Source organism: Uranotaenia lowii, chromosome 3, assembly GCF_029784155.1.
Source record: "Uranotaenia lowii strain MFRU-FL chromosome 3, ASM2978415v1, whole genome shotgun sequence".
Lineage (NCBI taxonomy): Eukaryota > Metazoa > Arthropoda > Insecta > Diptera > Culicidae > Uranotaenia > Uranotaenia lowii.
In genome coordinates, this window is record NC_073693.1 from 151,469,366 (window position 1) to 151,496,368 (window position 27,003).

The window sequence follows — 27,003 nt, forward strand, 5'->3', positions numbered from 1 at the left end:
TACGGCGAACCCAGTATCCAGAAGGTGATGAAAGCTGGCCGGATACGCTGGGCAGGACATGTTGCGAGAATGCCGGACAACTGTCCTGCAAAACAGGTGTTCGCTACGAATCCGGTAGGAACAAGACGAACGGGGGCGCAACGAGCTAGGTGGTTAGACCAAGTGGAGCGTTATCTGGCGAACGTGGGGTGCCCGAGAAATTGGAGAACGGTTGCTATGAACCGAGTGAATTTTAGGAATTATGTTCGTCAAGTTATTTCGTGAGACGGAATACTATGTAAATTAATAAATGATAGATTATTTTATTTAAAAAAATGCAATTTCAAAACCTTTTTTCGGTAAAAAAAAATTCACGATTTTTTTGTTCAGTGCAAAACGATCTGATTATCTAAAACCAGCCTTGAGCAAAACCCTTTTGAGTCTATATTGTTGTATAGGATACTTAGGACGGGAACTTCAGAACCTTCTGTAGGTGGGCCTTTTTACTTTTATAGGTGTTTTAAAAATGTTTCAATGGGGTTTATAAAACTTATCGTTGTTTTATAACGAAGCCTTGACGTCCCCTTTCAGTTTCTTATAAAACTAAAATTGTTACTTGGGTACACCTTTTTTTACGGATTGTATTCCAAGGCACGGCGAGCCACCACGTCCCCCCAGTTTGCTACTCTGGGTCCTTGGGTATATATATACTCATGATATACTCCGTGTATACCCCCTACTACCTAAACTACACCTGGGGCCGCAGACCTGGTTCCCACCTCGAACTGTTTAGTACACTATGCTTCAACAGTGGGAGGTTTATTCACGCTAATGCACTCCAAGGCAGTACTCATTAACAAGACCACTTTCAGCAAAACCTCTCGTCTTTACGACTCGACGCCTGAACTCTCCTCTAACGACTTGAGGACCGACATCTCCTCGCAATGACTCGAGATTCTCACACAAACCTCTCCTCTTCGCGACTTGAGGCCTGATCTCTCCTCTAACGACTTGAAATCTGACCTCTCCTCGTAATGACTCGAGGTGACCACTTGTACCCCTCCTCTTTTTGATAAGGGGCCTGATCCCTCCTCTTACGACTCGAGACCCGACCCCTTACCATAAAGACTTGGGGTTGACCACACAAATCTCTCCGCCTGAAGGTTTGAGGCCTGACCTCTCCTCTAACGACTCGAGGCCCGACCTCTTATCTTCAGGGTTCAAGGTTTGCCACCTTGCCCGTCGTGTGCCTGATCGAGAGCAGCTTATCCTAGACTCGCGCCTGTCACGGCACACGCGTGGGACTTAACGCAACGACTCGGATGATTCCCGACGAAGACGTCATCCTACTCCGACTCGAATGGCTCACCCGGCGTCGAGAGCCACACTACCCGTGGGTATTCCCCGAACGTGGAATAACCCTTTTCCAAAGATTTCCACTGCGAAGAAGGTCAAGTCTTATCCCCGCAGCTTCTGACGTTAAGAACCGCTCTACTCGGATACTCCCTGAAGGTGGAGCATCCTACGCACGAACGCGGCGCACCCACGGCATCCGCTACGCAGAAGGTATTGTCTTATCTTTGTAACTTCGAACCGTGAGGTCGGACGCACTCTACTCGACAGCCCCCCGTCGATGGGGTCAGTCTACTCTGACCGTTGTCCGGTCTTCTTTATTCCCCTTGGCTAGCAAACCTAGGATTTTTGGCCCGCGGATTTTCCTGCCCGTTGTGTGCCAGATCGAGAGCAGCTTGTCCTGGACTCGCGCCTGTCACGGCACACGTTCGGGACTTGGAACGCTACGACTCGGATTTTTCCCGACGGTGACGACATCCTACACCGATTCGAGAGGCTCGCCCGGCATCGAGAGTCTCTCTACCCGTGGGTATCCCCCGACAGTGGTTAACCCTCTTCCCTCGAGATCCGCTACGAAGAAGGTAAAGTCTTATCTCCGCAGTTTCCCTCTTAGGAAGCGGCACTACTCGGATACCCCCCGACATTGGGGTATCCTACACACGTTCACGGCTGACCTCCGCTACGCAGAAGATGATGCCTTATCTTTGTAGGTTCGATCAAGGGATCGGACGCACACAACTCAGATGCTCCCCGTCGATGGAGTCATCCTACACCGTTCGCGGACTGCCGTTGGTTCCAGCTCCTCTGCAGGGCAGTCATAATCCGGGTGAACCCATCGCTGACCGCATTTTTTTTATTAGTTGTTAACCCAGGTGGTAAATCCATTTTACGGATTGCATTCCAAGGCACGGCGAGCCACCGCGTCCCCCCAGTTTGCTACTCTGGGTCCATGAGTGCAATTGGACGACTCATGATACAATGCTAAGGAACACTGTACCCCCTACGCCATAAAGTCCACCTGGGGCCACTGACCTTTGTTCCCACCTCGAACTGTTTGACACACTTTGCTTCAATAGTGGGAGGTCATTTCGCGCTAGTGCGCTCCAAGGCAATACTCGTTTCCGAACCCTCTGATAGCATAGCCTCATTCTAACACAACTCGATGCGCGACCCCTCCTCTGACGAGTTAGGACCCGACGTCTCATCGTGTGAATGAGGTCCCCACGTAGCGCAACTACTAACTTTGTGAATCCAGTCCAAGATCCAGAAACACAAAGCGAGTTGTCGACGGCACTTTCTCTGTTCAAACACGCGGGTAAGCCCCCTAGGCCACGTGTAGGACTCAGACTCCTCCGAACACACAAATAGTGTTGACTTAAGTCACCAGTCAGCGCAACTACCCGATCTTCAAGTCGGGCGCATGACCACCCGAAGCGCAGATCGAGCTATAGAACGCCCTCATCAGGTCACACTCGCGGTTCGGGTGCAACAATTCCCGAAACGCGTGTCGAACCCTGACACCTCCGGCAGAATGTGCCTCTCGGACACTGACGTGTAAACACGTCCCTAAGTGATCGGCCCGCCATTGGCCACCACTTTGCGCATCTACTCATTTTGCGAGACGGGTCTATACCCACCGAAGCGCAAAACAAGTTGGCGATCGCTCTCCCTCCGGTCGCATCCGCATATCAGGGTCATGAACCCCAAAAGCGTGTTGGACCATCACGCTCACACCCAAGTACCGGTACCTAAGTACCCGGGTGCACCACTTCTTCCGCGCGGGTTTGGCGGACCCGTCGACGGCCTCTAGTGGGTTTGGTGTAGTTCTCTTGGCCGTACATCTGCAATACGCCGGACTTGCAGACACGTTTCCACTCTGCACCACGGGGAGGTGGAACTACGTCGCAGAGCTGCCAAGTGTTGGAATCCGTACACATCCTCTGTACAACGTTATCTGCTGTCGTGTCAAGGCCACAGGTGGCAAATATGGAAGTACCTACCGCCGCAATCCTCAGACAGACAAACACCACATGCTCGGGTGTTTCCTCTTCGTCACCACAATCTGGGCAATATGGCGATGCCACATGTTCAAACCGGTAGTGGTACTTCATGAAGCATGACCAGTCAGGAATTGCGTCATATAGAAGTCCACTTCACCGTGCATTTTTCCGATCCGGCTACCGATGTGCGGGATCAGACGATGGGTCCACCTTCCTCTCGTTGAGCTGTCCCACAGCTGCTGCCAGTTGGACATCGAGTCCTCATTGGCGAGATCTCGTACATTGGGCATGTCTTTGTTGTCGTAGCAATAGACATCCTCCTTAAGCAAACCCGAGATGGGCATAACCCACGCTACTACACAGGCGGCTTCGGACGACATGGTCCGGTATTCGCTGATAACCCGCAGGTTCATCAGCCGCTGAACGCTGCTAAGTCGCTGCAGGTTACAGCTTCTTCCCAGGGCCTGCCTCCAGGCCGCTGCTCCGTACCGCAAGATCGATGTGGTCACACTTGCCAGCATCCGCCTGCTGCTTTGGATGGCCGAGGAGTTCGGCATCATTCGTGTGAGTGCGGCCGTGGCCATTGCCGCTCTCTTGCACACGTAATCGACATGGTTCGTAAAGCTGAGCCTGTTGTCGATCATCACCCCCTGGTACTTGATGGGGTATTAGAATTGCGTTTGAAGAACGGTTGTCTCAGCTGCTACGGGGCATGGTTCCTTCATTACCTGGATATCCTGGAATCTAGCACTTCCGGATTCCGTTTGTTTTTCACTACTAGCTTAATATTAAGTACGCGTAATTTGCGTCGTTGCGTGCTGGCGGCTTTGGCTGCTGCAGTGAAATGGCCGATTTATGGCGAGTCGTTGACCCCGTAGCCGCGTATAATGACTTGAGACGTCATCGTTCTTTCGCCCCATCCTGATACTCGATTCGCCTCGTCTTTTCGTCGCATTAAAACAGCGCCATCTGGCCGTGAGGTTTTGAACTTGCCGTTGAGAGTTGCTTTTCGGGTTGGTGCGTAGGGGTTCAGGGGTGGACTCCAACGCAGAGCGATTCCTCCCCAGCTAACATGAAATCGTTATAGAAATGATAATCCAAATCGAATATTAAGACATTTTCAATGACTATCGTAAACACGTTGGTACTGAGTGATTTTCTATCATTCATTTACGACAAGCTTTGCCCCAAAAAAATTGAATCGGATAGCAGTTTAATCAATTCGTAAATATGTCTCCAAAAAGTTGAGAATATGCCAATGTCAATATCTTCCTTCCTACATGAACCAATCCTATGAAAATATACCAAACTAGCACGACACACTTAATAGAAACAGATATGATGCTGTTCCAAGAATGGGGTGCTTCAAAAGTTAATTCGGCTTGTTTAAATGATAGCATTTAAAATTTTGCACTGGTTTCTGGAATTTTATGATTCAAGCTTTCACTTCTGTTTGTTAGTTCGTCAGTCCTCTAGTGAAAAAGTTGAAGAGGTTGTTTTTTACACGACCGTTATCGTAGAATTACGAATGTATGTCATGTATCATTCATTCTGACCATTAATCAAACTGCATCAAATACCCTCGCTAGTTCAACTTAACACAGTAGAATAGAGGAAAATGGAAGAAACAAAAAAAAAACCTTGCAAAACAACCAGAATAGCCATCGTGTTCCACAAACTGGAAGTTTTTAAAAAGCCAAAGAATGTGGCGCGCGAGTTTCATTCATTCTGTTGGAATCCTCCCTGCAGTGCGCAGCGTTATCTGCTCTTAGGACTACATTATCACAGCAGAAAAAAAGACTGAAAAAGAAAAGGGACCACTCTAACCAGCTTCAACTTAATTTCGAGTAAAAACAAAGCCTCCGTCCGCCATCCGAAAGTTCCTTTAACGCACGCCCTCTGAACCGGAGACTTGCATGTCCGCATTAAACAAAAATCGCCGCTTACTATGACCATACATGAAAGTGCCCAACAAACGAATGGACTTCGCGTGCTACAGTGGCTGACTTTTTATAACTTTCCAACTTGTGGAACATGATGAATTTTTTGCTCGTTTGCAGAGGTTTTTGGTAGCAGATGCTAAGGTTTTTCTTGTTTCCCTCATTCCCTCAAACGAGCAAAAAGTCCATCATGTTCCACAAGTTGGAAAGTTATAAAGCGCCAGACACTGCGGCGCGCGAACTTCATTCGTTTGTTGGGCACTTTCATGTATGGTTCTTTTGTTTCCCAGTTTCTATTGCTTTTTTTTGGCTGTGATAATAAGTCCCCCGGGCAGATATTTCTGCGCAATGCAGTGACCACACGGGAGGATGCCAACAGATCGAATGAAACTCGCGCGCCGCATTCTCTGGCTTTTTAAAACCTTTCAGTTTGTGGAACACGAAAGGTTGTTTCGCAGTTTTTTTCTTGTTGCTTTCTGATGTGATAATTTTCATTTTTGGTTTCGGCTCATTTTGACGACTCTTGACAATGCCTAAACAAAATGACAAAATTGCCTTCAGGAAACAAAAATACTCAAAAGACGGTCAAAATGGGACGAAAAACAACTGATGCATCCAAAAAATACGCCGGAGCCACGGGAGGTTTTCCTGGGCCACCCTCCGCAGAAACCCGGAAGGTTTTCCGGTACGACATTGCCGAGCAATGAAAATTTAAAAAATCCAATAGCGATGGCCTTTTAAAGTAGCTGGCAGACCCCGTAAATGTGGAAAATTGCTGAACTTGGGCCATGTTGCTGATGAGTGGTTCTGTGAAGTTTTTATTAACAGTTGGCTTTGCTAGACGCTTCGATTGCTTGGCCTTGCCCGGGGGAGCGGTGGCCAGAGTCGGGACAGCAGCCACGAACAGCTCTACTTTAAAATTTGAACACGACTGGAGCTAGGACACAGATTGGCAGTTATATTTATAACTTTCCAAGCACCAATCCGTATTTGCGCTTAATTGATATTGGTGTACCAACACACAGCCAATACAAAACGATATTCGGAAAGGATGTCCTTGAGTTGGAAAGTTTTCGTGACGCGAAGATCGTTTTCGAATTTCAATTTGTACCCCTATAGTGTTGCCGTAAGACGTAATTCTACGTCAAAAAAAAATGATGACGCTATTTTTCTCAGCTTAAAGCAGGGCTGGTAGCGGTTTGACAATAAAATAGTAGTGACTTTAGTGACCAAAATTTGAAAAAAAGTGACCAAATAGCGACTTTGAGGACCGAAAAAAGTGACCAAATTGTGACTATGTAGTGAGAAAAAAGTAACTTTGAAGTATAAAAAATGTGACCAAATAGATTTTGAAGTAATTAAAATAGTAAGCAAAAGATAATTTTGTAGTTACTAAGTTTAATAAAGATGATTTTTTATCTGCAAAGTGTTAAATGTTCATTAGATTACAAATTTATCCCTTTTTTATCATGAAAAACGAACTTAAGTCCACCGTCTATTTCCTCGGCTTTTTGGCGAAAAAGCCAGTTATCAAACTGGCTTTTTTCTTCTCTACGGTATCTTAAACTTGGTCAGCAGCTCGTTTTTGTGAAGACTGCTGTTTCCTAACATTCGAAACTCCCTCTAGCATCGCTTGAGCTAGCTTCGATGGCCTTTTTAGTCGTGTGTTTGCTTCCAAAAATAATCTTAAGAATAAAAAAATATCAAAGTTATTCTATTTGGGTACAATTTGTAAACTTAACAGAACATACTTATCGACAGTCCGTCTCTTCTCGTCCTCATCCTTTCGAAGGACTTTAAGCTCTTCCTCCTTCTTTTCTATTGATGACATCAAATCATTCATTTGAAGCTTACTCTTCTCTTCTTCCTCTGCGCGTGCGATCTAATTCAACCTCAACTCATTTTCCTCCTCCTTTTGGCGTCTTTGTTCTTCCAGATATCTTTTATAGCTGCTATATGAGCTGTGTGGGCCATTTTTATTAGTTCCTTAGAAATGGGAACGAGATGGGGTTCGTTTCCAAATGCCCTCAGGGCGCTTTTGATGTGCATCAGAGAATTTAAAGTTCTTTCGCACATTGATGACCTATCATCTGTGAGTATTCTTCCAGAGGTAGAGAATCCTCGTTCGACATCTGCATTACCGTGTGATACGGTCAATGCTGCTGTGACAATTTTCATTACCAAAGGATATTTCATTTCTCCGCCTGATGTCTTCATGATGAAGAATTGATTCCAGTAACATTCTATTCTGAAATTTTCACTGCCATTCGCATCAGCTTCACATCTCAGTAGATTCCATTCGTCCATCAATAGATCCGTTTTAAAATTTAGCGAAGGAGATTTTGCTATATGCTGTATATCATTTGAGCTGCGACTCGATTTTCGATTCGATGGGGCAAGACAGCGACAATGCTTTATAAAGGAAATGAAATGAAATGTTTATTTATTTAAAGAGGAGTTTAACTAACTTTATAAAGGTATTTCGAATCCCTGATCAGGAAATGCTTGCAGGAAGCAATGTGATGTTTTCTAGCATTATTCAAGAAATCAAGTCTTTGGACGTTCTTTACTTTGTCCAGCTCCGCTGATATTTCTTTTCCAACAACGATGTTTTCAGGTGAAAGAAGGTTCTCAACATTATCAAAAATATCCTGTGGTAGTATCGCATCGGCAGGCCAAACATCCTTTTTGCACACTCTGGTTACTATAGTACGGACTAACCTCTCGAGTTCTGAATACATTAGGTGAATGAGTGGTTCTTCTCTCTGGAAGAAACCTTTATAAAAACATCCATATATTAGGACCGACCCAAACACAGGAGAATTAAATGCGGATTTTCAAATCAATAATGTATATGAGTAAAAAAATAGAATAAGTTTAAAAGATATAGGAGTATTTTAATAAATTCTTAAAGTTGCCGCCAATTAAGAAATTTTTTTAGGGTTCATAGTTTGATGAAAACTTTTATTACAACAAAACCTTGTTTCAATATCTTTTGGTTCAATTTTTTTTCTCAAAAAAATAAACTATTATCATTGGTGATTTTTCTGGAAAATTCCAGCAAATGATAACCTTAACGAAGAAATAACCTCAAAGGAAGCTAACTAAAATAGAACAAAAACTCATATCCAAAATTAAACGCAACTTGACCTTATTAAGAAAATTGCTAAATCTCGACGATCATTTTAAAAAAATCTAAAATCAATATTATATATAATATTGAAAACAAAAGTAATATTTTGTCAAACTTGTATTCGACTTAAAGTTTACTTTCAAGTGCATATGGAAGCATTATTGAAAAGTCAGCATAATTTAAACAGCTTCCATGCAATTTATTGTATGCTTCGAATAAATATTTCAAGATTTTGGATACGTTGAACTCTAAACTAAATGTACTAATATTTTTTCAGTGGATTAGATAGATATTTTTAGCAATTCACTTACCTGTAAATCTGGTGAAGATATTAGCACTCGATACCACGAACAATATTTCCGCTTCCATTGTCGGTTTACTCAGAATTCGTACGATTCTTAAATATGATGCAGACTTTGGGACAGACTTGGGACAAAGACGTTAAAGTATTCCAACAGTGCCGGCCATTGCTGAACAAGTCTTTCGGCTGCTTGCTTGAGCGTTAGCCATCGTGAGGTGACGTGCTTAATAAAACGATTAGTAGGCAAACGGAGCTCTTGCTGCATCTTCTCAAAATCTTCTATTCTAGATGGCTCTTCGACACCTTTTAAGAATCCGTTGTGCAAAATGTGTACGTTGGGACCATCGCTGCCTGAAAAATACGAACGATCATAGAAAGTTTTTGTGAATAATTTGAATTTAATTTGTTAAAAAAAAGAATGGAGAAAAATAATGAATACTAAACAGGTTTAGTGGAGAAAAAGTTTCGTTCTCGCTTCTCTCTTGCCTACTTCAATTATTCATACAAAGCTAGGAATGTTCTTAAGAAGAAGCGAAGATTAACCCTTCATTTCATGATTTTTTTATTTTTTCTCGAAAAAATTCACAATAGTGCGCAATGATGAATACATGAAGGGAAAAATAATGAAAAAATATTATTTTCACATATTTCGGTTATTTAGCAAAAATATTAATTGTTGCAAATTTGCAACAACATGAAACGGTTACACCTTTTTGTTTTTCACACTAGGGGATTTTTTTTTATTATCTGACGGGTTTGCGCCGGGGGTCTTCAGATTTTCCCCAAAATTGAAAATTTGGTTCATTTTTGCGACTTAAAAACACATGTATTTTTTCAGATTTCTAACATTTTTATTTTTTGAGTTAGCTTCGGTTAGATTTTTTTGTAAATATAAAATAACCATTTTTCAAAGCTACATAACTCTGTTGTTTCTCAACGGAAATTATAAAATAGCACATCAAAATGCATTCAAATTTTATCAGCTTTCCAAATAGAATAGTTGAAAAAAATTAAATAATGACCTTCAACATGAAAAGTTGTAAATAAACTTTAAATGGCGTCTAAAAGTACCGGCTGCACCACCGAATATTTTGCAAAAAATACCATTGTATAGCTCGATTCATGATGCAACTTTCATCTGAAGACACCAAAGTGGGCCATTAACACCTTGAAGAGTTATGAAATAAATAATGACAATAAATCTCTTTTTTTGCATCGAAAACAAACAATGGTCGAACAACTGCACTCACATATGGAGATAGCAAGCACTTCTAACAACATGGAAACAAAAGAACTTATCAAAGCAGGTAATAAACACTATTTTTTTATCCTTTTCAGACTGCCCCTACTCGCATAACAGTCCCATATGAATTTTCGTCATTTTAGGTCAACATAAGGCTTCAAAATAAAACACTAAAAAAAGAGGTTTTGTTCTACAAATTTCGAAAAAAAATATCAATTCGTGGCTGTTCTTTATGAAATATACCTGAATAACAGTCCCATATGTGAAATACCACGGATTTGGTTACTTTTCAATGGTTCTTTCGGCGAAATAGTCTTTGGTTTATTGCTTTGAATAATTTAAACATTTTTTAAAGTCACTTGATGTCGAATGATGCACACTAGTTTTCGAAGGCAGATCTGACTTTCTTAGGAATGACTTCCTGAGCGAAAAACTATCGGATGCAATCAAAAATCGTAAAAAGATTCAACTTACAATGTGGAATTCATGATATTTTTTTGCAAAAGTATGTTTCTTTTTCTGACAACTGCATTTAGAAGTTCAAAAATGATCAAATTTAAGTCTTAGAAAGTAGCTTGGTGAGAAAAATATATTTTGTATGGGACTGTTATGAAAGTAGATTCGAAAAAGGTTTCAAATATGGTCGATTAACAGTCCCATAATGAATAAAAATGGTGCTCTCGACCTTACCAATAACCCAATTTCGAAAATTTAAGGTCTAACGATTTATTATGACAACCTAGAAACGATTTTCGTCTATGCTGAAAGTGGTGGTCACAATTTAAAAATATATTCCAAAACAGAAAAAGCTGATTGTCTCGCTTGCTTATTTTTGTATATGGGACTGTTATGAAAGAAGGGGCGGTAGATTGTTGCAGCTTAACTGACTTCATGTTATATCCAAAAATCTAATAACGTATTCGTTTATACCCAGTTTTGCACCAGGTCACAACAAGTTATGCACATTTTACTGTCATTTTTAGAAGTTTATGCGCTAAGTTATGCATCCGTAATTCCCCAGATTTGATTTAAAATGGACGGTGGAATACTGAAGATTCGTGTGTGAGCGATCGAGGTAGCAAAACACTGACGACGAATTATGTTCGTTCTAGTATGGTAAACCTCAAAACTGGGCGAATGTAGAAAACAAATACGGTAAAAGTATCATATTTTCATCATTTTACAGCCTGGGCTGGCCATACTGAGCTCATTGATTATTTCTACAACATTTGTGCCACTTTCTCATACTTTTTTGATCAATGGGAAAGGATTTTGGTGTCCAGTGCTTAGCTCCCGATATAAAAACTATGTAAAGCACGTCATTTCATTTTTTTTAATCACATTTTTGTGATCCCAAACACAGGGACTGAACCTTCTACTATTGGCATTGATTATGCTTCACAATGACCTTTGATTGAAAAATTAATAAGTTATATAGTATATGACCAGGTTGTAAAAGCAACATTCCCATTATTAGTAATATCACTTAAACAATACGATACTCAGAATTTTGGTTAAAATTTAAAGTCAGTTTTGCTGCAAACACTCTACAAAGCACGAAAAAGTAGTGTTTTTTACCAGCTTTGATAAGTTCTTTTGTTTCCATGTTGTTAGAAGTGCTTGCTATCTCCATATGTGAGTGCAGTTGTTCGACCATTGTTTGTTTTCGAGGCAAAAATAGAGATTTATTGTCATTATTTCTTTCATAACTCTTCAAGGTGTTAATGGCCCACTTTGGTGTCTTCAGATGAAAGTTGCATCATGAATCGAGCTATACAATGGTATTTTTTGCAAAATATTCGGTGGTGCAGCCGGTACTTTTAGACGCCATTTAAAGTTTATTTACAACTTTTCATGTTGAAGGTCATTATTTAATTTTTTTCAATTATTCTATTTGGAAAGCTGATAAAATTTCAATGCATTTTGATGTGCTATTTTATAATTTCCGTTGAGAAACAACAGAGTTATGTAGCTTTGAAAAATGGTTATTTTATATTTACAAAAAAATCTAACCGAAGCTAACTCAAAAAATAAAAATGTTAGAAATCTGAAAAAATACATGTGTTTTTAAGTCGCAAAAATGAACCAAATTTTCAATTTTGGGGAAAATCTGAAGACCCCCGGCGCAAATTGTCAGATAATAAAAAAAAATCCCCACTAGACAACTGGAAATAAATGCTTATTCCTAATTTCTTTTGCATTTATCATAGTTTCCGCGCAGGAACTTCGCCAATCTAGATTTCTGGACACCGTGAAAGTTTAGAATTTAGCTGGGAGTAGTTATGTATGTTGGTTATCCACCATGGGTGCACGGATTCACCGCAGTTTCTGCCTAAGTATGTGCTCACATGCATTCTTGGACCAACCCCATGGCTTCGTATTCACTTTTATGGAATAAGTATTGTGTTGATGTAGGTATATTTTGGAAGAACGAGTCAATCAGGTTACTAAGAGGTATTCCGGCATCCGTGAATATAGCTGGTTAAAAATTCTTTTTATATAATCAGTTATAAGAGGAAACACATCTTACCTGTCGGCCACTTATGGGATTCGAATCCAAAAGTTTTCTTGCCAATACCGGGAAGCGAACCCAGCATGGCACATCGAAACCAGACTCGCACCAGCTTATACACTAGACCAAAAAGGCTCTCGAGAAATTAGCTAATAGTAGTTATGCGATAATATACCACCTACTGAGGAACTTATTCCTTACGTTTGCTTGAAGGTGCTAAATGGAAAGCGTCTTACCTATACAACTTTTCTGGACATAACCTTGAACAAATCAACACAAATAAATTCCGAAAACGTATTCAAATTGGTTCCGATAAAGATTCTAAATCTTAAATTATACCATAACTATATGCCAGTTTTAATAAACAAACTTGAGTATTGAAGAGCAAAGTCTAAATTTAGTTTTGAAGGAACGATCCAATTACAAATTAAATTTAACTTTTAATTATCATTTGTTGGCAAAATTAAAGGAACAATAAAGATTTCTTCGGAATGAGGATTAGAATATGTAACATGATTCTCAAATTAGAATTCAAACTTGAAATCAGTTTAAGAATAAAACAGAAATAAAAATAAAACAAAATTCAATAACATAAAGTTTCAAATTAAACCCCACTTCCAGAGCTTCCAGGAAAAGGTTGAATAGTATAAATAAAGAGCATTTTTCGTCTATTCATTATAAGAAACGGCTCATACTTAAGTAAAAAATAATGAGCATTGTAATTTTCAATCAAATCATTCATTCATCTCTAAGAAAAAAAGGAAAACAATACTTCAAACCTCGGTTATCGAATGTTGGCAGATAGTACTGAATTTTCAAGTCGAAAAATGAAAAAAGTATACGTTGTTTGTTATTAGATTTTTAAACCCTCTAAATAAAGCCCCGAACTTGAATTTGATTCATGATCAATACTGTAGAACTTTTGAAAATAAGTGTATGCTTATTTTGCAAGTTATGAAGGCATCTGACAGTTTTTTTTATTCAAAATATGTATTTGTTATACCAACGGGTCGTGGAAAAAAATCAAAAAAATGTGTTTTACACATTACGCTTAATTACAAATCCTAAATAAGTTAATTATTCGGACCTGTCCTAGTTTAAGATTTTAATAATATTTTTCTAGTTTTGATAACGGTTTAGAGCAAAACCTTTATTTTTTTCACCTCGGGGGCCCTCTTTATCCAGGGGGGGGGCGGTTCAATTTTCCTCATTCCCCCCCCCCCCCTCCCCTCTCTTAATGTGGCCTTAACATGATAATAAATCATTAATAACGAAAACACTTTCACCGGGACACGAATACACTGTTTAAACGATGCAAGTTTCGAAAACACACTATGGAACCCATATAGCTAGCTAGGGTACTACCGTTGCATGATGTTGCAAATTCGCAACAATTCATGAAAACCCATTATATCAGAGAAAAAACAAAAAAAAAATCTCAAATTTTGTTTATTATGTGAATTACTTTAGTGGGAATACGAAAATATTTTTTTTGCGTCAAAAAAAAATTCTCAATATGAATTACACTAGGGCGAAAATTTGAAAAAATAAGGCTTTTTTCACATTCCTTATTTTTCAGGTTCAAGTTGATTTTTTTTTGTACCTTTAAACACTAAAAGTAATTTTTTTTAATTGAACGTGATCTTGAAGTTAGAAATATTATTTCCATCGAAAAAAAAATGACTTTTTAGCTAAATGTGAAATTTAGAACAGTTTTAATTAATTGCTGCAAATTTGTAGCTTTATGAAACGAAGGGTTAAAGGGAGGTAGAGAACAAGCTATTTTCTGTATCTTTTATACTTTTCCTAGAACACTTACCAAGCATGAGAAGATTCTCACAAGGCAAAGCTGCATTATGTAGAGCGTCGTTCAACTTTTGTAACAGGTCTTCTGCTTCAGCAGAGCCTATGTAGAATGTTTGGAGATGTGCTACAACAACCTGCGATTTTGCCTTGGACCAGTACCTGATGGCTGTTTGTAGCTCTTTTCTTCCTGCTGAATTTGTAGTTTTATCGTAGCACAACGTGTACAGTGCATTACAGACATCATTTAGTGCGGCTTCTCGAAAAAACGGTGCCAAAGCATCAGTTACAAGATAACGCACTTTTGTTCTGCTTATTGAAAAATCATCAGGCACAGCATCTCCAAACATGACACAGAATGAATTTCGAATGCCGTCACAGGAAACAGCCGGAAAGTCCGATGCAATGCATTTCAACAACCATGCTAGTTCCGCCTTGGCTGCCGAGTCTTGTTTGCTCAAGAGCTGCATTGTACTAAGTTGTTGATAGTTTCTCATTGTCCATCGCTTGGGATCCGCGATCTTTACCCAACCGCAGCTGGCTAGAACTACCCACAACCATCCATCCTTCCTGTACTTCTGGAACTTCCGGTACTTCTCGAAGCTGGACCAGCAGCAAAAAGGACGACAATCAGCACAAAACTATCAGCTTTTAACACGGTACAACTCAAAACTGTCACCACTCAGACACTGTCAAAGAAAAAAGAGAACATCATATGATGTTGCTGCTGTCAACGTTTTCGCCGCATTCGCAATGTCTAACATTTTCGCCTCATTTCAATATTTACACGCGCAATTCACATTACTCTTTCATTGGTTTATTTTCGGTGAAAAAGTGACTTTTGGTGATAAAAGTTACCATTTTTCGGAAAATAGTGACTTTTGTGACCAAATGATGAAAAAAGTGACTTTTTAGTGACTGACCCAAAAAAAGTTACTCAGTCACTAAAATGTGACTCGCTACCAGCCCTGCTTAAAGTTATTCGTGGTTAATCTTATTATATAGAACAATTCATCTTATTGTATTTCAGTTTATTTATTTATGAGTTCAAATACAATTGCGCCCTTTCGCAAAATTCTTACTTCCAAAAGAGCTATCTAGAAACAGTGCCAGCAATTACGCCGTTCGAAAGTTACAAATCAAGCAACAGAAGGCACTGTTTTTCGTCATTTTTAACGGCTCTTTAAAAGAGAGCATTGGAAATTTTAGACATGTTTCTGAAGAATTTTTGTTCGAGCTTGTAAAAACATCTGTTCATCTGTGAATAAACCGCTTTCTTCTGACAAAATGTCCAGGAAATCGATTGGAGTTTCAGGCACCGCTCAAGCTTACGAACAAAGATATAGTGCCTTTTTAACTCCTTATTCTCTTTTATTTTGTAGAAAAAAAAAACCAGAAAAAAATATTTGGACTAGAAAATTTTGAACAAACGCTGCGTTTATTTTTGTGTGTGATTTTTTCCCAGGAATAGAACGAAAGCTGTTTAAGCCACCACACGAACTTTCAATTTCCCAACATTTTTAATATAGTTCGGGAAAAGCTTATCTTGTATGATTGTTTTTGAGAAATCGAATGAAGGCTGTTTGAGCCACCGCACACATAGTAAGATAAAGTTATGGCTGCATTTACCCTCAATTCCCCTACATTTTTTAAATATAGTTTATAAAAAGCTTGTTCGGACTTGTAAACTTTGAACCAAATGAGAGCTTTTTGGGCCACCGCACTCATCGGAAAATGGATTTCTGGGAAAAATCTGGGAAAGGTTCATTCGGGGGGTTTATCTAGGGTATTTGAAATTTTGAGGGTTTGTTACTCTGAGTAAACGTTTTCGGGCTTTTGGAATCGAATTTTTATAAATTTTAAATTTTCATGCAAAACTTGCAGAGATCTAATACGTCCGTCACTGTTAAAATTGGATTGGCTTCATGGAATAGGAAGAATGTCAATACACTGTCAATGAATTACCAACAGCAAAACTACACAAGTATATCCCACCAAGCAAATAAGGTAGAAGAGGAAAAATTGTTAACTAGTCGAAAAGTCAACTTCCAAGAAAAAGACCTTCAATCCACGACGCCAAGACAACTAGTCACCAACAGCATCCATCGTCAAGAACAGTGGTTTTCAAACTTTTTTCACTCGCCGCCCCCTTTTGCAAAATTTTGAAGCTCAACGCCCCACTGGGCTAATTTTTAGAAAATCCTTTAAAAAAATTGTAATCTGGATCGTTGAAAAACCATTAGCTTTTGGCTTTATGTTGTTGTAAGACATAACACAAAATTCATTCAAATTTATATGAGACCCTCAGAGCCAAAGTGGTAGGGGGTATAATAAGTGTAAAAATGGTCGATTTTGATTTAATAATGTCAGACGATTCTTCATATTTCAAACTATATTTTATGATTTTTTAAATTTTTTGGAATTTTATTCACATATTATTTTGTTCGAAGGAAAAATGCAAATTTTCGAAAAATTTATGGAAAATTATCAAACATAAAAACTTAAAACCGTGTTTTCTCAAAATGAGCTTTTTTTCACTTATACCCTTTTGGCTCCAAGGATCTCATATTGTTTTAAACCTCCAGTAAATACTTAATTCTATGTAAAGTTTCCTGGACAAAAACTTAAACTCATTGATTAGTTTGTTTTGATATCAAATGATACATATCTATCATTGCTATCTAATCAAATCTTGAATTTTGGTAAAAAAAAAGTTCTATATTTTGAAAACAAATTAATTACTATCAAGCCGGTGAAATTTCTTGTGTTATTTCTTGTAATCTATATTTGAGTCCTGTTCAAAGTTAGGCAGCATCCACGGGTCTTAAAATTTAAATAAGATTCTTATAACTGAATTCCGGCAATGTTAGTGATAACCAAATAAAGGTTAAAAGTCTATCCATGGCAAATGGCACAATATATTTTTTAAATCGATTGAAATAAAGATGAACTATTAGAACTTAACATAAAAAATCACTTACCTCAAAAAATTCTTTCATATTTTCTTTCCAACAAATCTATCACTAAATCACAGATTACGTCTTTTTACACAGATTTTTCGAAGTTTTTTTTCTGTTTAGCAAATTTATTGAGACAATACATTTTGAGGATTATCAAGCATTGCCATCAAAAATTAATCTTTTTCTGTATAATCTAAAATAATTTTCAAACCATGATCAACATGCAAAAATACAAAGTCTGTGACAATTAAAAAAATTCTTTTTGAGTTACATTTTAAGGAAAATTAAATAGCTTGAAGCTATGCGAAATAGAAGATATTTCAGTATTGAACCTGAAGTTTAGCTTTTTAGTGTGGTTTCATTTTTCTTGCATGGAACCTACTCGTTGTTATTTCAAATCAACGTTGTTTTGTGATTTGTGAAAATGTGAATTACGACCTCATCGCCCCCCTGAGCCCTTCCAACGCCCCCCAAATTTTAAAATTTAGCTCACCGCCCCCCTGGAAGCTCTCAACGCCCCCAAGGGGGCGGTAGGGACCACTTTGAAAACCACTGGTCAAGAACATCGTTTTGGCATGCCATAATTATGGAACAGATATTCTAGCTCCTACAAACGTTTCAATTCCATTCAAACAATATCGTCGGGCGCACTAAAACTAAACGAGAGAAACTTCTTCCCTCAATGACTTCCATTATTTCCCTGACGCGGTGGAAAAACGACAACGACGATTCAGAAGGAGGGGTATGGAGTCAAATGGTTTGATGGGAAAATGTGTGATTTGTCTTATAGATTCCACTTTGTCTTCCACGCGAGTCGTTTCAGCTAGGGGCTTGGGGTAAAAAATGGTCGTGGTCGTCTTAATTAGCATACAGGTGATAGGCAGCCATGTGCTTTGGGTCCCTCAGGGTGGTGTGTTTGAGTAGTTAGGGGTGAGATTTTGCTGATTTTTTCCGCGGCCTTCATCATCGCGCAGTTAAATTTTCCGTGCGATTTTTCGGCGACACGCTATTTTTTATTGCTGCAAGAATTGTAAACATCCGTGAGAGAGAGAGAAATGCATGCAAGTTATCAGTGGCGAACACTTTTGTATTTTTGTATTCTTTTATTAAACTTAGTGTCTGCGGTTCAAACAGAAAATTTAGATTCATAAGTTCTTAACGAAGTAGTTACTGTCGTCAAGACAAAACTTAGCAGACGCATTGCTTTTCTTTAAAGTTGTATTTTAAAGGGTTCTCAAAACATCAATAGAAAATCAACATCCACTACTTTCTGAAGTTTTGGAAAATAAATCTAACCAATCAACTCTTTCGAAAGAACTTTTTATCGAAACGAGATGTGGAGTGGCATAAAAAAAGATCATGTCAAATTCCGGAAACGATCATATGCATTTTTTAGATTAGCCCAAAATACTGACCTGATCACTAATTTAGTTAAATCAGACTTGATTTAGGGGTGCCTCAAAGAGATCAAATTAACAACTTTTACCATTAAAACTCACCTAAGGGTGGACGAGAGTAAATCAAAAATTTACAACAAAAATGACAAAAATGACAAAAATGACAAAAATGACAAAAATGACAAAAATGACAAAAATGACAAAAATGACAAAAATGACAAAAATGACAAAAATGACAAAAATGACGAAAATGACAAAAATGACAAAAATGACAAAAATGACAAAAATGACAGAAATGACAAAAATGACAAAAATGACAAAAATGACAAAAATGACAAAAATGTCAAAAATGACAAAAATGACAAAAATAACAAAAATGACAAAAATGACAAAAATGACAAAAATGACAAAAATGACAAAAATGACAAAAATGACAAAAATGACAAAAATGACAAAAATGACAAAAATGACAAAAATCACAAAAATGACAAAAATCATAAAAACAATAAAAATATCCGAAAATCGCAAATAACGCAAATGTTAAGAATGTTAGAATTGATATAGATTTCAGAATCAATACAGGGCACAATACTTGCTCATCGTTTTGATTATACCTGTTTTCGATTTTGCTTAAATTTTTTTAAAAGTATTTTGAGATGGATTTGTTGAAAAAAACTTATTGGCATTTCAATTTATTTTCAAAGAATAGCATGTTATTAGAAATTCACACATTGATTGAATTTTCGTCGAATATCAGAAAAAAAATTAGCTTTCAAATTTTATAAAATCACTTTTAACGACTGACACAAAGTTACTTTCAACCGTACAGCGACTCATTAAACTAGTCCGGCATACATCGTGCAACATTTAAAGCGTGAATCCGTTTCCAATTCCTTGCCCTGATTTCGCAAAACGGTACCATCATCGACCACAAATGTCACCCAATCCATCCAGAACAAGCGTTCGTTGCTGGAGTTAAAGCTATAGAGTTGGACTCCGTGGTACGAATGGAGAAGGTTCGTCACCGCAAACTGCTATGCCGGATGAATGGTGGCATTGAAATCTCCCTGGTCTTAGCAAGAGGGAGCGCACGTGCTAAATTTAAATTGTCACCAGATTTGCGCACGCTTTTTGAGCTTCTACGGGTCGAATTGCAGGGGTGCCAATATTGATATTTATTGTTTTTTTTCAAAAGTTGGCTATCACATGAAAAAGTATTTCTAGGGTCCATGTTATAGATAAGCTCCACTAGACCCCTGCAAGCTTTGTATCGGAATTTCATATTTTCGAATTTTCACACCTTCGATAACTTTTTTTTGTTGAAATTTGTTGTTGAAATAGCAATAAATTTTTTGAAAGCGATCAATCCAGTCTGGACTAAGCGCAACGAGTTTTTATTTTGTATGGAAGTTTGTATGGTGAACAAAATTCTTCATTCAAAAATCGCCAGAGATGAACTGAAGGTGCCAAATAATATAAATTTTGATGAAAAATATTTCTTGATTTTTGCAGTACAATTCGTGTGAACAAAGCAAAAATTTTACTTATATTTATTAATATTTTGCGATTTTAACTGCTTATTTGAAAGCTGTGTAACCATAGGATGAGAATAAAAAATCTCTAATAATTAACTGCTTTATTTAGCCAGGGAACATACTATACTATGTTATGTTTGCAAAAACATTTCATGAAATTATTAAAAGCTCTAGCAAGCAAAGCCTGTCATTATTAAATAATTTTCAATGGATTCAGATTTTTTTTATTTTAAAATGTTTACAACTATTTTCATAAAATGCTGAGCTGCTTGACAAGTTAGCAAAAAATGACGCTTAAGAATAGTCAAAAACAAAAATCAAAGACCAACTTCATTTAAAGCTTGTTTGAAATTTCTGGATGATTTAATGTACAAAAATTTCTTCTTGCTTACAAATTTCTATACAAGATTAAAACGCGTTGCGCTAACTAAGGAATCAACAAAATCATTTCAAATTGTAATCAGATGCTTGGTGAACCAAAAGGCATCGGAAAAACACATGGGAGCAAAAAGTCATTTCTTGCAGCGGTCTAAAGCTCCACATTCAACCATTTAAAAATTATGGCCATTAATGAATATTTGCTCGTATTAATTTAAGGTTTGCCGCCGCCCGTGGCGTAGAGGATAGCCTTCAAGTCTTCTAAGCAAGGGGGTATGAGATCGAATTCCGGTCACGGCATACATAGTACACTTCCGATGGGTTGTAGATTTAGCATTTCTGAGATGCTAGCCATCAATCCTCGAAGGATGTACGCTTAGAGTTAAGAAAAAGGGAATCTCTTCGAGGAAACATCATGTTTCATTGAGACCCTGTATGTGTATGTGTTCGTTCTTTAAAAATCAAAAAAAAAAAGGTATAGAAGGCAAAGAAGTGACTATTTGAAAAAAAAATTGTTTCTACATTTCAATACGTATCTAAAAAATCTGTACTGTAGGAAAGATAAGCGCATAAATAAGTATTTCCTCAATCAAATTTTCACGAGAAACAGTTTTGTTCTTCAGCAAAAAAGAAATATCCTTATCATCTTCACAGAAATATTTGAAGAAAAAAAATACAACTAGGTTCTCGGGTAACGAAAATATAGTAATTTTTGCGCACCGAAAAATAAGCTCTAAGTATTGTTAAATCATCCTGATCAAGCAGCGCGTACAGCTAATGATGTAAAGCATGGATCACGCAAAATCTGGACGAATCAAAAAGGGTCTATCTCGGAGCTATGTAAACGAAATAAAAATGTTTTGTCATCAAAATGTAGGGTTTTTATTGCACTTCAAAGGAAAAATAAGAAAAAAACTATTCCGATGTTGTTTTGCTAAAATTTCGAACTTTTCGTCGAGAACTACTCATCATAGTTTGGACACCCTATTCACTGACCTTAGCGGCCATTTTGTTCCACAATCTCTTCATCTCTGTTGCACCCCAAGTCGTCCTACCAGTCTTCTTCATCTTCTGCTTGACAATTGCCCAAAATTTTTCGATAGGGCGGAATTGAGGGCAGTTTGGTGGGTTGATGTCCTTTTCGACAAAATCCACCCGTTGGCCCAATACCACTGTAGAACCTCCTAGCTGTACTGGCAGCATGCCAAATCTGGCGAAACTTCACTGGTCCTTTATGAGATCTAATGTACGAAAAAAATAACGTTTTTTAAGGCACTCTTCCTTGTACATTTCGGAGTTCATGGTCTTGTTTTTCACAAAAACCGTGGTTTTTCGTCCGCAGCTGCAAATACTTTGCCAGATCAAACACTTTCTTGCCAACTTATCGGCAAAAACGATATTGAACTTGGCGGGGACATCACCCCGACCAGTAACTTTGTAAAGTTTTTGGCCAGGAAGCCGCCCATAATCAGATTTCACGATTTTTGAACCAGACCACGTCGGGTTTTTGACGTGGATGTCCAAAATTAATTTTAGCCTCGCGGCTTCCATCACGTGTAACTTTATTGGAACAAAACGAATCGTTATAAAATTAAGTACTGTCAAAACATTCCAGATCCGACAACTAGGAGCCCTATGGTATAATAAACAGTGCGTCCAGATTTTGAATAATCCATCTTTACACATTGCTCCTCAATTTTTACCTTCATTCGATTTCTCACTATAATCAATTTTAAAGTGCGTTTTCACTACAACTTGTTGACTCGAGGCGAACAGAGCATCATTGATCGGGGCACGATGAGCACTTTCTGCCGTAGAATCTAGCAGAAAATTATATCGATGAAGTCAACTGAAATTTAGAGCTATAGCTTGACAATTTTTTTCCAAACAGTTTGGTTTAGTGGTAAGATGTTGGAGAGGTTATCAGTGGACTCGAACTCGATTCCTGGTTGAGGCTATTTTTTTCATTTTCCATTTATGATCGATTTTGTATTTTGGCATTATATGTCAAAATTTGCTAGTTGCATCATACGCCAAACGAAGCATCAGAAAAATAATGTATGTGCGTGTGTGTGAATTGTATGCATTCTACAAACACAGACACATTATTTTGTTGTTGCTTTGTTTGGTGGATTTTACGACTCACCGATTAGTGCAAAGTGCATTAATCGTGAATGCTGAATGAAAAAAAACTCATCTCGACCAGGAATCGAGCTCGAGTCCTCTGATTTTCTTCTCCGACATCTTACGACTAGCTCAAATCGTCTGGTGAAATTTGTCAAGCTCTATAATTGAGTGGATTTCATCGATTTCAATTTGCCGTTCAGGAAATCGCCAAGAGATGCTAGGAAAAGTTCGAATATTGTTTAAAATTTATAAAAAAAATTCTTACATTGAATTTGGAAAAAATAAAAAAAATATCATGAAATTATTTTTTCTCTGATTTTTTTTATATTTTTAAAAGGCAAACTTTGCGCCAAATTGAATGAAAATTAGTTTCAAAATTGAAATTGTAATAGTTTATACGGAATTAAGTCCCAAAAAACGATAGAATAGGCTGCATTTTTTTATCATTTTAAGAGAACTTTTAGAACATTTGACTTCTAAGAAAAGAATCTTTCGAATCATCAATAAGATTGATGTCTGATTGGATCTTGAAATTCAGTTTTCTCGAAAACTCATCAAAAACATACCTAGACTATTTTAAAACAATGTCCATCTACATTTCTGTTAATCATCCGTTTTTTTTTCAGGAGTAATCAGGAAAACCTCCTAAATAACGGTTAAATAATGATTTCTTAAATTTTCTACTGACTGATCAAGTCATAGACCAATTGGTGGTCAAAATCTATAAAAACCAATGGAAAATTTAAAAATAATTAAATACTTTATAAGTAATATTTAAAGCAAACGAAATATGGAAATAACAAAAAATCTTTATAGTGCTTTTTCTCCTTTCGAAGTTTTTGGCGATGCAAACCAACCATTTATAGAAAAAATGATAATTTTAGCTTAGCTTAGTTCGATAATCTTCTCATATCCACCTAAAATCATTGATCTCGAAATATATCATAAAAAGCTTTTATAATATTCAACGGCGCTGTCCACGTCCTAGAAGTCAAAAGGGATGAAGTTGTCTCATTGTTACGTAACGTTTTTTTCTTTCTAAATATTTCTAAAGTTTGTTTTGATTACATCGTATGAACCAATATAAACAAACTTGAGTTATTGACTGGAAATTATTGATAAAGCTGTATTCTATGTTTGGTAAAAACGTTGGCGATGTGTGAATAGCTAGTATTATTTTGTCATTACAGAGGCAGCCAAAATAGTTGAAAGCGATGGATGATTTTTCGCACTCCTCGAACGGCCAACGGCGCCTCAAGTCGAAACTCTAAATGTCTAGGTGGATTGCAAATAGTCACTCCCAAAAACCAATAATTCCAGGTTTCATTGGAAGGTATTTTCCGTTGATTCCGTTGCCTTACACATTTTAAGACAAACTAGACCAGCATTCAATAATGAGAATTGAGAAAGTGATTCAGAGCTTTAACATCGATTTTCTCAAAATATGTCGAGTGGTTAATATGACTTAATCAAAACTAACTCTAGATTTCATTTATATCGGAACTATTTTGATATCATGCCTTTTTTGCAGTGGAACTCAAACCAACGTCTGCTAAAATTTGTAAGCTTCAACATGTTGGTTTGTTGTATCCTTTCCTCTTATAATGATTCAGAGAGAGACTTCTCAAGATATGTATTGAATATCCATTAAATGATCGTTAGTAAACCGAATATTAGACCCCCAAGAACTCAATTACACTTTATGGATTTTAAAATATGCGAAGTTTAAATATTCCGAAGAATATTTCTAAACCAAGCTACCAAAAGTCACATATTAACTTGAATAAAGGCATTGAAAGTTACATATTGGCTGACAAAGAGAAGAAACTGCCCAATTCCCATTAGTGAACTTTATTTAATCATTAATGAGCTTGAAAGTTTCAAAAGTGACTTATACGTTGTACGGGACTTAAGTCACATAAAGGGCACACAAGTGCTCAAAATGGGATTTGGTGAGTCACATGAAGTGCATTGAGGTGCTTTCAATATCAAATCACCACTTCAAGTTTTTATTTAATTTAGAACCACATCTAGGCGTGGTCTTGTGGTAGCATGTTCGAATCTCACCACGAAGGTCGGTGTTCGATCCCCAAGCCGGGCAAGTTTTTTTTTCAATAAGTTATTTGGTAATTTAGTGACCATTCTGTTACGATATATGTAGGAAATAACGGGAAGACTTTAGGCTTTTTCAGTCAGTTCACGGATCCAAAACACCTTCTTTTCTTATTCCGACGTTTCGTACTTTATTTGAACTTTTTCACAGGAATCTACAACAAACATATAATGAAAACTAACTGACAACACAAAGGTAGTTAATTATAAACTTACAGAGAAATGTGTTTCTTTGTCTGGAGGATCATTAGAAATTAAATTTGCATAGACTAATTGGACAACTTTTACCATCAAAACGCTAGAATTATTAAAAAGAAACACTTTGATTAAAAGTCTTTTTTTTAAGTATAAAAAATATTTAAAAATGGGGGAAATTTACTGTCTAGAGAGAACTCCAAACACGAAAATCAAAACTTCTAAAAAACAAAAACACTTCGATTACTAGTTCGTAGCACTACCAAATGATGTTGATGATATGGCGATATCGCTCTCCTTCGGTGTATTGATCTTCGGTCTATTTCCTTTTTAAGAGTGTTGAGGATCCCGGAATATGTTGAACTGAGATGGTCAACATCTAATCTCTTGTTCACTGTTTCATCTGTGTTAATAATGTGACAAACTTCCAATGTGGGTAGCGCTGACTCTCGACGGCTTTCATCAAGAATAACAGCACCTTTCAAATTGAAGCGATGTTCCGTCTCTATGCAGTGTTGTAGTGGAGCCGTTTTTCCTTTGAGATCCGAGATTTCTTGTTGTTTCCTTGGGCTATTATTGATGGCATATTCATTCAAAAGTTGATTCAATTTGTTTACATTGCTGGCGTATCCTCCTATGCGCGTTTTCAAGGTGTTTGTTTCTTGTTTATAATTGGAATATATTTCATTACCACACTTTCAAACCTTTGACAGCCCGATCGAACTATTTTCCAGTAATCTCTATCTGGCTTTAAATTTAATGAGCATTTCAGGTCCAAATTCAAGATATTTATATGAATTAAACTTGCAAATGGTTTCGTAGTGCTCTCATATGGGTGCTTCAATGAAGTTTTGAAATAAATTGTCTAAATGATTTCAGGTTTAATTGAAAACAAGACCTTTTTTGTGACAATATTTTCTGGTTTGAATTTTAATTTTTATTAATTTTGAAAATTCCGAAAATCATGTGAAATCCGTTCCGTTAAAAAAAATTACAAGAAAATTTCTGATTAGCAAATAGGAATCCGTGTAAATTGTCGAATAGATTTTGCAAAATTTCATCGAAATAATTAAAAAAAAATCTATCTTAAATGCATCATTTCTACAGAACTATATTTTTTTAAATAAGATCGAAAGCTAAATGCACTAAAACCGTTCATGAAATCATAAGCATCTACCACAAACTTTTCTAAGAGCTTCTTGATTCTGGCATCATTGAATGATCAAGTTGTTAGTGGCCAATGCTTCTTTAAATTCGCAATCCTCATCAACATACTCCGTCCGCTGATTTGAACAAGAACAAGAACAACAGCAGCACTACATCCCCCACAATGGAGAGCAGCATAAACAACAACCTGGCAGCATAAACTCGTGGGCCTACTAAATGCACCAAACTCGAGAAACGCTCGCTTCTTCTCGACGGGTTTCTTCTAAGCTACCGTACACGAGATTCTCGCCATCAACACCATCGTCATCGTCATCGCCAGCCAGCCAGCCAAGATCACTCAGAAGCTATATAAAACCGAATTTTCCACCCAACAGCAATACAGTGCCCGTTTGAATTAGTGACAGTGCGGTTGCGTCTCTTTGCGTCTTCTCAGAATTTTCCGTTCGTTCCGTTTTCCTTCAGGATTTAAACGTCTCCAGTCGGTTTTTGTGTGAAGGTAAAAATAATAATAAAAAATGGTGTCCCAAAGTTGTATTGCTGCAAGCGTGCTGCTGACCCTGGCCATGTTTGGAACCAGTGCCTTCGCAAGACCCGGATATGCCGTTGATTATTATGTGAGAAAAGTTTTACTTGGATTAAAATATGTTTGGATAACAATTGATATTTGGAACAGTGCAGTAAGGACATTTAATTTTTTGCATGAACTTTATTAATAAGTGAATCAGGGGCAAACATTCAGAACACCAATGAACTGTGAAATCTTGTGATTTGGGACTTTAAATGGACAACAATGTCACTGAATTACTCGAGAATGAAAGAAGTGTCGGAACAACTGAAAGCGGAGCATGTCGGCGCAAGATTCAATTAG

General features: G+C 37.6%; 1 protein-coding gene across 1 annotated transcript in view; it reads left to right on the forward strand.

The window, feature by feature from the left end:
* Positions 1-27,003, forward strand: part of LOC129752728 (uncharacterized) — a 124,691-nt gene that overhangs the window by 53,518 nt on the left and 44,170 nt on the right. The window contains exons 5-7 of the mRNA XM_055748498.1: positions 14,596-14,735; positions 14,802-14,923; positions 26,665-26,749. Coding sequence (XP_055604473.1) covers positions 14,596-14,735; positions 14,802-14,923; positions 26,665-26,749 — 347 coding nt within the window. The remainder of the gene's footprint in view (positions 1-14,595; positions 14,736-14,801; positions 14,924-26,664; positions 26,750-27,003) is intronic.